This window comes from Schistocerca piceifrons, chromosome 2 (genome assembly GCF_021461385.2).
Source record: "Schistocerca piceifrons isolate TAMUIC-IGC-003096 chromosome 2, iqSchPice1.1, whole genome shotgun sequence".
NCBI lineage: Eukaryota > Metazoa > Arthropoda > Insecta > Orthoptera > Acrididae > Schistocerca > Schistocerca piceifrons.
This window is the reverse complement of record NC_060139.1, coordinates 580,933,065-580,946,339: the sequence shown is the minus strand read 5'-3', so window position 1 is coordinate 580,946,339 and position 13,275 is coordinate 580,933,065. Positions and strand designations below refer to the sequence as shown.

At 40.0% G+C, this 13,275-nt stretch overlaps 1 protein-coding gene across 1 annotated transcript in view; it reads left to right on the top strand.

Annotated features, from left to right (window-relative positions):
• The window catches only part of LOC124774960 (TATA-binding protein-associated factor 172), a 307,412-nt gene that overhangs the window by 25,976 nt on the left and 268,161 nt on the right, over window positions 1–13,275 (top strand). Inside the window, exon 5 of the mRNA XM_047249684.1 lies at window positions 1,119–1,285. Coding sequence (XP_047105640.1) covers window positions 1,119–1,285 — 167 coding nt within the window. The remainder of the gene's footprint in view (window positions 1–1,118; window positions 1,286–13,275) is intronic.

The window sequence follows — 13,275 nt, the reverse complement described above, 5'->3', positions numbered from 1 at the left end:
CCGCTGTCGTAAATAATGTGTGTAAGCAGTGAGAGCAACGAAGTTCGAGCCTTGCCTTCATTGCTGTCAGAGGATTATCCACAGTAGTGCTGAACTTCGTACAGTTTATGTTGTTCGTGGATGAGACCTCATTCACCTGTGACTGTTTTCAACAGTTACCACACTCGCACATCAGTGGCCACCAGCAGTGATTCTGTCAACATAGGGGTGGGCATCATCCAAGATCAACTAATAGGACCTTATCTGCTGTCTCCTTATTTGACTGGTCCATGTTACCTGGTGTTCCTGTGAAATGTGCTGCCATAGTTCTTGGAAACTATGTCCCTTGTTGTCTGCACAGTGAACTGGTTTCAACACAACTGTGCACCAGCCCACTTTGATGTTAATGTTCGTGAGCTCCTGAACAATACGTACCATCATCATTGGATTGGAAGGGGAGGTCCTGTCCCATGGCCTGTGTGATCGCCAGATCTCACAGATCTGGACAGTTTTCCTACTGGGTCAAGACGTTGGTGTATGAAACCTCCATAGAAACAAATGAAGACAGGCTTGCTAGGCTCCTAGCGGCCTGACTCCCTGTACAACAGACACAAGGGATCTTAGAGATAATGCAGCAGAAGTCATGCACCCTAGTTATGCATTCATTGAGACTGGTGGTTGTCACTTTGAACAATTACTATGAGCTACATTGTTGTTATGCAGTGTACACTGTGTATGTCCGTAACAAGATAAATTTGCATTGTAAATAATAGATTTCACCTATCAGTCATCCTTGTTAAATTTTATTGGCAGATCTCGATTTCTGCTAGAAACTAGCCATTCTCAATGCAGTATCATTTTTGATCAATGCATGTAATGCCTGTTAGTCGGGCTTCATTCATAGTTCGTTGAATAGTATTCAATGAACTGTGGATTTGTTGAATAGTATTCAATGAACTGTGGATGAAGCCCGACCAACAGGCATTACATGCATTTATCAAAAATGATATTGCATTCTGAAAACTTGCTCTGCGATATCAGTGTACTGGCACTGTCATCTTTGCCAGGATTTGTAATATATTTTGATGTAATTCTGTTACTGACTTTTTAATTTCTATTTATTTCTTTTCATTACTTAGCATCAGCTATGCGGGAAAGAATGGCAAAGCAACGACAGTTGCTTAATGCGCGTCTTGGTTTAGATGTATCAAGTCGTCTTGGCATAGATATGGAAGACCTAATATCTGCTGAAGATTTTAGCACTTCAGTTACTGATGGATCTGTTTCCTTTCTTGGTTCATGTGGTGTAAGTATTATATGAGGGGCAACTCTAGATAGATTGTTGCTTAACATTGTTGACAGTGTGTGATATCTGTCTAGTGCAAGTGAAGTAATTATACTAAATCTTAAGTAATACCTAACTGTTCCTTACGCTGTCATTTGCATATTAATGGGAAATTTTACTTTCTTTCTGGTAAAGCATGCTTAAAGCAATCAAATGTTGATTTATATTTGAAATTAAACTGCTAGAACACCTTTAAAGAGTGATGTATCTAGTGACATTATTAATAATTATTTTGGCTCTAACAGAAAATTTAAGATGATCTTTGTACACCATAGTTTTGCACAAAATATGAGTAAAAAACACTAAGCACTACCAATAGATTTATTTCATACTGTGGCAGTATATTTTTGAACAATTATTTTTCTTATGTCTAATATATACTATAGGAATATCAACAATGTAGGAAAAAGACAGATTGCTATTTACCATAAAGAAGACATGTCAGGTTGCAGACAGGCACAACTAAGACACATGAAGTTTTCAGCCACAGCCTTCATCAGTAAAAAACACACACACATGCACGAGCAAGCACACCTCATGCACACACGACCGCCAGCTCCAACATCTTGGGCTGGAGTGCAACTATCACATGGGGTGCAAGCAGCAGTATGGAGGGGGTGGGGAAGGGGAAGGGATAGCAGTGTGCAGGTGGGGAGAGAGACGTATGCTGTCTGGTGGAGTGTGCAGGGCCTAGACTGCCAACAGGCACAGCATCAGGTGGTTGTGGGGCAGGGAGGTGGGGAAGAAAGGAAAGGAAAGGAAAGGAGAGGAGTGAGGAAAGATGGGCAGATGCTTTGGCAGAGGGTGGCAAATAAACCTGGTGAGAGATGAGAATGGGTAGGTTGGCATATGAGGATGCCCTGAGAGTGCCCATGGCTGTGCCGCAGATTTGTTTATATACCTTCCCTTCAAATGTAAAGTAGTTGTGGGTTAGAATAAAGTTAGTTACTATAGGAATATACTAAAACACCCCGTGTATCACTCACATCAGTGTTGTTTGATAAGATTAGAATGATTACAGCACACACACACACACACACACACACACACACACACACACACACACACACACACACACACACACACAGGCATTCAAACAATAATTCTTCCTGCACTGTATACGTGAATGGAATGGGAAGAAATCCTAGTAACTGGTACAGCGCGACATACCCTTTGCCATGAGCTTCATAGTGATTTGCAGAGTATGGATATAGATGTAGATGTTTTTATCAATTTGTCTATGTGATAAACACTTTCCCTCTTATTTGTTACTAATTCGGCCTGAAGACTGACCTATTGGTTTTTGAGGATGTAGATTATATCAGGTATTTATTCTGTTGTGGCTGCAGATGGCCAGGCTGTGTGCGAGGGATTTTTTGGTTTGGATTTAATTTGGACAGAAGTGTGAATGGAGCCATCAAAGAGGAGGAGATCAACATCTAGGAAGGTAGCTTGCTGAGTTGAGGAGGACCATGTGAAGTGGATGGGAGAGAAGGTGTTGAGGTTTTGAAGAAAGGAAGAAAGGGTATCGTGGCCTCGAGTCCAGATCGTGAAGATATCATCAGTGAACCTGAACAAATACAAAATTGTTTGCTTATTTTCTTTCTTTGTCGAGCTAGTATGTTTGTTACTCCTTCACACTGAAGTGGCTGGATGGATTTGGATGAACATTGGACTGGGAGATAGCCTTCATCCTGAATAAACACCTAGACTATGGTACCTTTTATTCTTGGTGGCGGTGGGGTCACTGTTCCCATGGGATGGGCAGCATAACTACTGGATTGGGAGCCAAAAGGAGACAGTTTTGACACCACGAACTAGAATCATCCCAACAAATTTGCTTCTGTTGCTTTGTATGTTCTCTAACACAATGTTTATTATCAGGCTCGTAATCATTGTAGTTGTCTGTGTTACCAAAAATGTCACTTTTACAGCTTGGTAAGCTCTCTTGCATAGCGTCATTCACTAGCTGCTAAAGTTCTTCAAAATTTTGTCTTCTTTTGGCCATAATAACAAACTAGGAAACTAATCAAAGATTCAAACGTAACCTCAACTAGCACACAAGACCAGTCAGCAAAACTAACAATTGCTGAGTCATCTTTAAGTATATTTCTGACATTTGCAGTTAAGAATCACAATGGCTACCAACTGCAAAAATATTGAGTGTTATGAACATGAGTGTGTTCAGTGGAGCCACCACTTTTAAACCCATAGTTGAAATGCACTATCTGTGAGTACTATGAGGCTTCTAAACACAACTCTGCATGTGAGCCAGTTATGGCTCACATGGCCCACAGTACAATGTATACGTGAACCAAATATGGCTCGTGGCGTCACAACCCATGTAACTGTGAGCCAACATTGGCTGGAGTTGTCATCTGATTGTGTCCTATATGTGCTTGATGGAAGACAGATTTGTTGATCGAGCAGGCCAAGGCGACATGCTGAAACACTGTAGAGCTTGTTGGGTTTTAGCAGCTGTATGTGGGTGACTCTTATCCTGCTAGAAAACACTCCCTGGAATGCTGTTCATTAATGGCAGCAAAACAGGTCAAATCACCAGATTGACACACAAATTTGCAGTCAGGGTGCATGAGATAACCATGAGAGTGCTCCTGCCGTCACGCAAAATTGCACCCCAGACCCATAACTCCACGCATAGGTCCAGTGCGTGTCATTTGCAATCAATTTGGTTGCATGCCCTCAACTGCCCTCCTCCTAACCAACACAAGGCCATCATCGGTACCAAGGCAGAACCAGCTTTCACCAGAAAACACAACAGACCTCTGTCCTGCCCTCTAGCGACCTCTCACTTGACGCCACTGAAATTGCAAATGGCGGTGGTATGGAGTCAATGGAGTGCTTGCTACCGTCCATGAAATAACTGATTTGTAACAGTTCATTGCATGATTTTGTTGCCAATTGCTGCTCAGATATCTGCTGCAGGTGCAGGATGATGCACCAGAGCGATACACTGAACACAATGTCTTCCGTCTTGGTAGTGCCACCTGGATGCCCGGAGCCCTGTCATTTTGCGACCGTACATTCTCGTGACCACCTGTGCCACTAGTTATGTACAGAGTATACATTATTACCAAGTCTATCTGCAGTATTGCAGAAGGAATATTCGGTTTCTCATTGTGGTATTACATGACCTCATTCAAAACCTGATTTGCATCATAGTGCCATGCTTATGCGACTGCCACAAAATTGCAATAGACAACAACTTTCAGATGTGGAAACACATGATTTATGTTGCACAACACCTTGGTGTTGCAATATTTTTTAATTTTTTATTTGTTTATTCCACCCCCCCCCCCCAATCAGTCCATTCAAACACGCATGCCTCATACAAGCACATTTAGCGAGAGCGGCTGACCAGTTTGGAGTCAGTACCATAACAGCGACTTGCTACTGCTGTGCTACACCAAGCGTGTACATTACATGTCTACCACAATTTCAGAAAGCATTGTCAGTAGGCAAAACTTGTTCTTAGATGCGGGACATTGCTAAACCAGCGGTAGCTGCAGTAATATAACACGTACTCTATGGTAACACTAAGCAATAAACTTACAAAATGTCTCAAAATGTAATAAATATACCAACATGAGAGGATATAGGACCCTTTCACATCCCTGGCCCTCAAAAAATAAATTTAACCTGGAAATTAATGGCAAAATGTTCAGTGAGAAAGTAACAAGTAACAAAGGGGCCCAGTAGATAGGAAACAAACAATAGCTAAATATTAAATGATGCTAAATTAGCAGGCATGTGAATTATACACACTGTGAAATGTTACAGCTTGAGAACATAATTTAAGAAAACAAGTACAAAATTGTTTGCTTATTTTCTTTCTTCGTCGAGTTAGTATGTTTGTTACTCCTTCACACTGAAGTGGCTGGATGGATTTGGATGAACATTGGACTGGGAGATAGCCTTCATCCTGAATAAACACATAGGCTATGGTACCTTTTATTCTGAGGGGGGGTCACTGTTCCCGTGGGATGGGCAACATAACTACTGGATTTGGAGCCAACGGAGACAATTTTGACACCACAAATTCCTATCATCCCAACAAATTTGCCTTTCTAATTCAAACTTTAGCAGTTCTCTTTGAAAGTGGCTATCTCAATCACTATAAATAAATAGTTGAGGAAAACATTAAAAGTGGCAGGTATTCATCTGGGCACACCATGTTTTTTGCACAGACAGATGTACGTTGGCTGCTTGCATGTGTTGAGAGCCAGCAACCTCTACATATATACAGAAAATAAGAAGTATTAGTACATTGTTTACAGAGATGTATTATAGTAGATTTCTGGCCCTCTGCACACACGAAGACAATTATGATCTTTTCTGTGCTCGATACATCGCAAATAGCAATGAAGTAATTTACTTCCTTTCCTGGCACATTTTGTAATTCACTACTTAGTTGTGTAATTTTTTTCTGTTAAATAAACGAATGAGTTGTGAGCAATGTATTCTGTCAACTTCTTGCATCATCTCTCTCTCTCTCTCTCTCTCTCTCTCTCTCTCTCTCATTGTGTGTGTGTGTGTGTGTGTGTGTCATGCACTTTACTGGCCCATGTGTGGCTTGCATCTCAATATCTCCAAGAGATAACTTTTTCGATGGTGCATATGTGTGTATAGTTAGTTTCTGCATTAAAATTTCTTTGTAAATAACTTTTTAGCTGTGGATAACACCATAGGGCACATCTAGTGATGGATAAAAAACAACCCCCTTGCTATTATTTTGATGCCTATTATGTACATATATCAAACTAACTATGAAAATGCAAGATGGGGTATCACATATGTTACTTTTACTGTTTAAAAAGTTATTGCCCATATTTTACATTTTACTTTGTTTTACACTATTCTTTAAAGCTGCTTGATAATCGTAAAAGTGGGGTTCTGCTGTAATTCCACTAAATGAGCTCCGTGAGAAGTTTCCGCGAGATTTAGGAAGCAGTCAAAAAACATCGAAAGCAATGACTTAGCCTGTTTGTGGGAGAATATTGTTCATTTATCCTTTATATTGTGTTGTAGACACCTTGGTACGCTTACATAAATCACATTCTTTTGTATCTCTTCGTACTAGCCAAGACACGGTATTAAAGGTCACCTGTTCTTGAAGACATTGCTTTGTTCCGAGACAAACAGCAAATTTACCCTGTTTGCTGATGATACCACAATTCTAATTGACGATTTGATAGATCACGATCTTGAACAAACTACAAATACTATTTTTAATGACATCTTAAATTGGTTCTCCTCAAATGGTCTCTCACTCAATGCAGATAAAACTCATTGTAAGAGGTTCCATACATCACAAATTAATCTTGATGTAATTAACATAAAATGTAGAGATCAACCAATACAGAAGGTTGAAGATACAAAATTCCTGGGTGCTTACATAGACAGCAAATGTAATTGGTCAGTTCATATTCTTCATCTATGTAAAAAACTTAGCTCGGCAACATTTGCATTACGGGTAATTTCTTCAGTGGCTGAAGTTGACACCATTAAGGTTGCCTACTTTGGCTACTTCCACTCATTGATGTCATATGCTATCATATTCTGGGGGAACCAATCACTTGCAAAAAAAGTTTTCACCTTCCAAAAAAAAGCAATCGGAATAATGTGTGGAATCCATCAAAGACATTCTTGCAGGCACTTGTTTCGGAAGATAGGCATCCTAACAATTGCCTCGCAGTATATTTTTTCCTTGCTGACCTTTGTGTGCAAAAATTATTCTATCTACCAAGACAACAGTAAATTCCAGGGCTATAACACCAGAAACAAAAACAATCTACATTTCGAAATGAAACGTCTCACTCTGGAACAAAAAGGAGTTTACTACTCCAGCATTAAGCTGTTCAATGCTCTACCACTAAATATCAAATGTGTTCATACAGAACTGTCAAAATTTAAGCAAGTTCTCAAAGATTGCCTGACAGAGAAATCTTTTTATACTGTGGATGAATATCTGAAAGAAAATGTATACCATCACTAAACTTATTGTGTCTAGAAGTAGTTCAATTGATTTTATTGTGCATTTGAGCATTAGCACACTTTTTGTAACAACAAATTGGCTGTACCTGTATTTACTCTTGTAGGCCTAATATCTGATTTAACTTTGTGCTCTTATCTTTTACCTTTATTTGAAACTGCGTTTTCTGTTAAATGGTTGTTATGTTATCTAGCTGACATTGTATCTATTACTGTGCTTATAGTATGTCTTATGCAAACTATGTACAATTTGGCATTGAATTGCCCTTGTATTTATTGTAAGTTTAAATTGAAACCTGTACAATTTGACATGTTCCATATCCTTGTGATTGACTCACTAACTGGATCTACGGAACATGAAATAAATAAATAAATAAATAAAAGTAAGCATTTCTTCAGACCAAAATGTGGAAAACTCTGTGTATATATTTATATATTTAATCAAATCATCAGTATTATATTTTGGCATGCAAAGCCATCGCAATTTTGACTTGGGCATTTCTGCGGTATAAGATGTCATCATGAATTAGGTTGCCAAATTTTCTTGATACATTACGATGATCATTTTTAAAATTACATCTGCCACCTGCTGTGCCTTGGTGTAATGTAGGAACTTATGGATTTTTGACACACTGTTCACACCTCTTATAAAATTGGTCTTGATTTCTTTGAAGTGTTGGTGAAAATATGTTTTAAATTTGGCAGATGCTGTGATAAAGCATCAGGTACCACATTTGTTTCAGTAGAAATATATTGGATTTCAAAGTCAAATTCCTGTAAAGCAAGGGTCCATCTAGCAAGCTGATTACGTAATGAATGTGCACTGAGGTGAGAAGAATAATGTTAGATGATCTCTCCATACAATGATGTGCTGTACATGCAGAAAATAATGGAACTGGTCCAAGCCCTCCACAATCGCGAACGCTTCATGCGCTGTCGTACTCCATTTCCTGTCTCAAGCTGACAAAACTCAGCTTGAAAACACTATCATGTGATGTTCCTAATGATTATTTCATATAAATGGATGCAGTGCCGAACCAAATTCACTCATGTCTGTTCCAAGGTAAAATGTTTTTAAGAGCTGGCATCTGCAGTAGTGGATCACTTACGAGTTGCTTCTTGATCTCATCAAGCACCTTCCTCTTGATCAATACTCCACGTTCAGAAACTCTGTCCGAACAAGCCTCAGAAGACCTAGTGGTACCAGTTGACTACCTTGTCATCCTCAGCCAATAGGTGTCACTGATGCAGATATGGAGGGGCGTGGGGTCAACACACCGCTCTTCCAGCTTTTCTCAGTTTTCGTGACCAGAGTTGTCACTACTTCTCAAACAAGTAGCTCCTCAGTTGGCTTCACGAGGGGAGAGTGCACCCCACTTGTCAACAGTGCTCTATAGACCCAGACGGTCACCCATCCAAGTGCTAGTCAAGCCCAACAGTTCTTAGCATTGGTGATCTGACGGAAACAAGTGTTACCACTGTGACAAGGCTATCTGTCATGTCCAGGAAAAATTCTTTTTAATTTATTACAGTGTTATTTAATAAAATATTAGTTGTATTCACAGAAGCAGAGATATGATTGAAGTTGTTTTTTTTACAGATTGGTAACAGAAAATTTCAAATTGCTTCTAATTTCTTCAGGTCTGGTTCAGTTCTTGCTGATGATATGGCATTCTTTAAACATTGTATCTTCTTCATGAATTCCAGTTTTAGCCGACTGGAGGTGAGTCCAGCCGATTTTAGTGTAATCTGAACTATCCAGCCTGTCTCTGTGTTTTTCCCATGGAGTAGATACAACCAAATTATCATCTCCATAGTGTATTACATTCTACAAAAGCTTCTCCGTAGAATCACATCCAGAGTTCAAACAAATGCTGCACTTGAAATGTTTAAACTGAACAGCCTCCATTTGATGTAATACCAAAGTCCATTATATTACTCTGTGTATAGGATTGCAATATTCACAGTCTGTCTCTCAATTACATCGTTTTCTATTATAAACTTGATTTTATTTTCTACAGCTTCTTTTATAGCTAGTAGATCAGATAATATTTTGTTCTGAACAGTTCCTGTGGTCAAGCTATATTTTGACATTGACGTTCTTTCATCAGTCCATGTTTAAGTTTTTTTGTCTATTCAGTTATAGTATATTTTCAAAAATAGATTATTTTATTTAATAGTATCGGGTTTGCTGGATACTCTCTCTGCATGCTTGCATGCAATTTTTCTCTCTAGAACATTTGCAAATTGCTCAACCTGTCAATTTTTCCCTAATTTTTCACATGAACTCCTGATTTTTCTCTCCTCTCACCATGGACGTATAATCCTACATGTAAACTGCTGCTTCTATCCCATGATCTATTTTCTTCTTAATAATTCTAACTTCTAAACCTGCAGAAACTACTTCTTCTCTGATGAAGCTAATGAAATCGACTTCCAATTCCTCATTCTTATCAGAAACACTAAAACTGTTTGTATAAATTGCTAGATATTGTGGTAGCATCACTTTCAGGGTCTAAGGCAGCTGTAATTTTATGACTATTTACACAAAGTTCAATCACTGAAATTAAAGTGTCATTGCAGTTTGTACTTTGTCCATTACTAGTTCACCTTCACCAACACCAGCTTTTCTGAATTGCGCAGGTGGGAACTTTTCCTGCAATACATAACTACGCTCCCGTAACCCCCCTGGCCTCAACCTTTGTTAGTCACTGTCCTCACTCATCCAGCCCCCTCCCTGTTCCTATTCCAGCACTACACAGCCATCATTTCACCGTCACACCCAGTCTTTTAATTTCTTTTATTTTTATTTCTCTCCTTTCCGCTACTTACCCCCTGCCCCCTCCGCACCTTCTCTCCTACCCTCTGTCTAAACTGCAACACTTCACTGTCCGTCACTCCCACCATACTATTCCTCTCCCTCCCTGCCCCAGCCTCCTCCTTACCCCCACTCAGTCGCCACTCCCATCATGCACTGGTGCTGCTGCTCGCAGTGTAGTTTCAGCTCTCTGAGACTGTAGATGTGTGTGCTATTTGCACTTGCGTGAGTGCGTGTTTGTATGTGTGTCTATTGCTGACAAAGGCTATGATGGCCGAAAGCTGTGTTTGTGTGAATCTTTTTATTGTGCCTATCGCGGCTCAGCATCTCCGCTATATAGTGAATAGCAACTTTCCTTCTCTTGTATTGTTATATTCCATCCTGGATTTTCCATTGTTTTATGTTTTACTAGTTCACCTTTAATATTTTCAGTATCACATCTAATCATTTGTACTGTTGGAGACAACACATTAAATTGTTAACATGTGCCGGAGTGGTTCTCATCTGAAACTACATTCAGTTTACTGGTGTTCGCTCATTTTATCAGTATCTGTTATCCATGTCTCAAGAGTTCATTGAGCCCGAAATCTTCTCTTTTGCACTGCTCTTTGGTTCTGCCTTTCAAAATCATTTTACCTCTTTCATCATTTCTAAAACAATCATCATTCTGCGCATAACTCTGCGAAAGGTCATCTGTTCGTTCATAATTGTATCTTGTTTAATTATTGTTTTGCTGACTCCATGACAGGTGCTCAAATTTATCTTGCCATGGTGCTTTGTATAATTGAAAGTATTGATTGCGTTTGATGTGTCTTCTAAAGGGTCAATGACTCGTAATACCTCGCAGAAATCATTGAATGTTACATGATGCCCACTGCCTTCGTACTTTCCACAGCAAATACTTTATCAAAATTATAATCAGATAATCATCGCTGATGGGATGTTCTGTATAACCATTCGATTTTCAGTATTTTTGAAGGAAGATGCACATTGACCCTTTGCCACAATTAAAGTTGTGCATCGAAAATAATTTTTCTTTTTATGCTTCACAGTTTCTCTTGTAACCAATCCTTGTGGAGAAACACATTTTCAAAGCAAACAAATATAGTATATTGATCACACACACACACACACACACAGTTTCCCCATGTTCTAGTACATGCACTCATGTTGTTCCCAAATATTTTTTTCTGACTTGTTCTGAATTCACATGAATGCAACTCTAAATTGTATCATGAAATTAGTTGGATGTAATTGTTTGTGTGTGCCCGATTCCTTAAATTCTCTTTGAATGAGCAGATTATTGACAATAATAATTGTACAATAGCCCGCACCGTGATTTTCTCGCATTAACTTGTTGGCGAATTATGTTCGTATCAGCTCACAAGTTGCAGATTTTTACATCTTTCAGTGTTCTTTTCCAGCTCATGTGCTTTCGATTCTAAATTTGAATATGATTATTGCACACCTGATACTACAGTAATCAAATAATTTTTATTTTGTTTGCACTTATTTTCACATGAACTACTTCACTATTCCCTTACTATACTGCCCATTAGATCTAGTTTAACAATTTCCTATTGTGAGTTTACTTGGGCTTGTATTTTGGTCCCGTGCGCTTCTGTCTGCTTAGCAATGTGTCTTAACCTCATGCTGGAATTCAGATTGTTGTGCATCGACTCAAAACATTCATTCTTAAATTATTGAACTTATCCTGAATCTCATGATTATCTACACTACTGGCCATTCAAATTGCTACACCACGAAGATGACATGCTAAAGACGCAAAATTTAACTGACAGGAAGAAGATGCTGTCATATGCAAATGATTAGTGTTTCAGAGCATTCACACAAGGTTGGCGCCAGTGGCGCCACCTACAACTTGCTGACAGGAGGAAAATTTCCAACCGATTTCTCATACACAAACAGCAGTTGACCGGCATTGCCCGATGAAACGTTGTTGTGATGCCTCGTGTAAGGAGGAGAAATGGGTACCATTACGTTTCCGACTTTGATAAAGGTCGGATTGTAGCCTACCGCGATTGCGGTTTATCGTATCGCGACATCGCTGCTTGCGTTGGTAGAGATCCAATGACTGTTAGCAGAATATGGACTCGGTTGGTTCAGGAGGGTAATACGGAACGCCGTGCTGGATCCCAATGGCCTCGTATCACTAGCAGTCAAGATGACAGGCATCTTATCCGCATGGCTGTAACGGATCGTGCAGCCACGTCTCGATCCCTGAGTACCCAGATGGGGACGTTTGCAAGACAACAACCATCTGCACGAACGGTTCGACGATGTTTGCAGCCGCATGGACTATCAGCTCGGAGACAGTGGCTGCGGTTACCCTTGACTCTGCATCATAGACAGGAGCGCCTGCAATGGTGTACTCAACTGGGTGCACGAATGGCAAAATGTCATTTTTTTCGGATGAATCCAGGTTCTGTTTACAACATCGTGGTGAACGCACATTGGAAGCGTGTATTCGTCGTCGCCATACTGGCGTATCACCCGGCATGATGGTATGGGGTGCCATCCGTTACACGTGTCGGTCACCTCCCGTTGGCATTGACGGCACTTTGAACAGTGGACGTTACATTCCAGATGTGTTACGACCTGTGGCTCTACCCTTCATTCGATCCCTGCGAAACCCTACATGTCAGCAGGATAATGCACAACCGCATGTTGCAGGTCCTGTAGGGGCAGGGGCCTTTCTGGATACAGAAAATGTTAGAGTGCTGCCCTGGCCAGCACATTCTCCAGATCTCTCACCAATTGAAAACATCTGGTCAATGGTGGCCAAGCAACTGGCTCGTCACAATACGCCAGTCACTACTCTTGATAAACTGTGGTATCGTGTTGAAGCTGCATGAGCAGCTGTACCTGTACATGTCATCCAAGCTCTGTTTGACTCAATGCCCAGGCGTACCAAGGCCGTTATTACGGCCAGAGGTGGTTGTTCTGGGTACTGATTTCTCAGGATCTATGCACCCAAATTGCGTGAAAATGTAATCACATGTCAGTTCTAGTATAATATATTTGTCCCATGAATACCCGTTTATCATCTGCATTTCTTCTTGGTGTAGCAATTTTAATGGCCAGTAGTGTATTTTGTTAA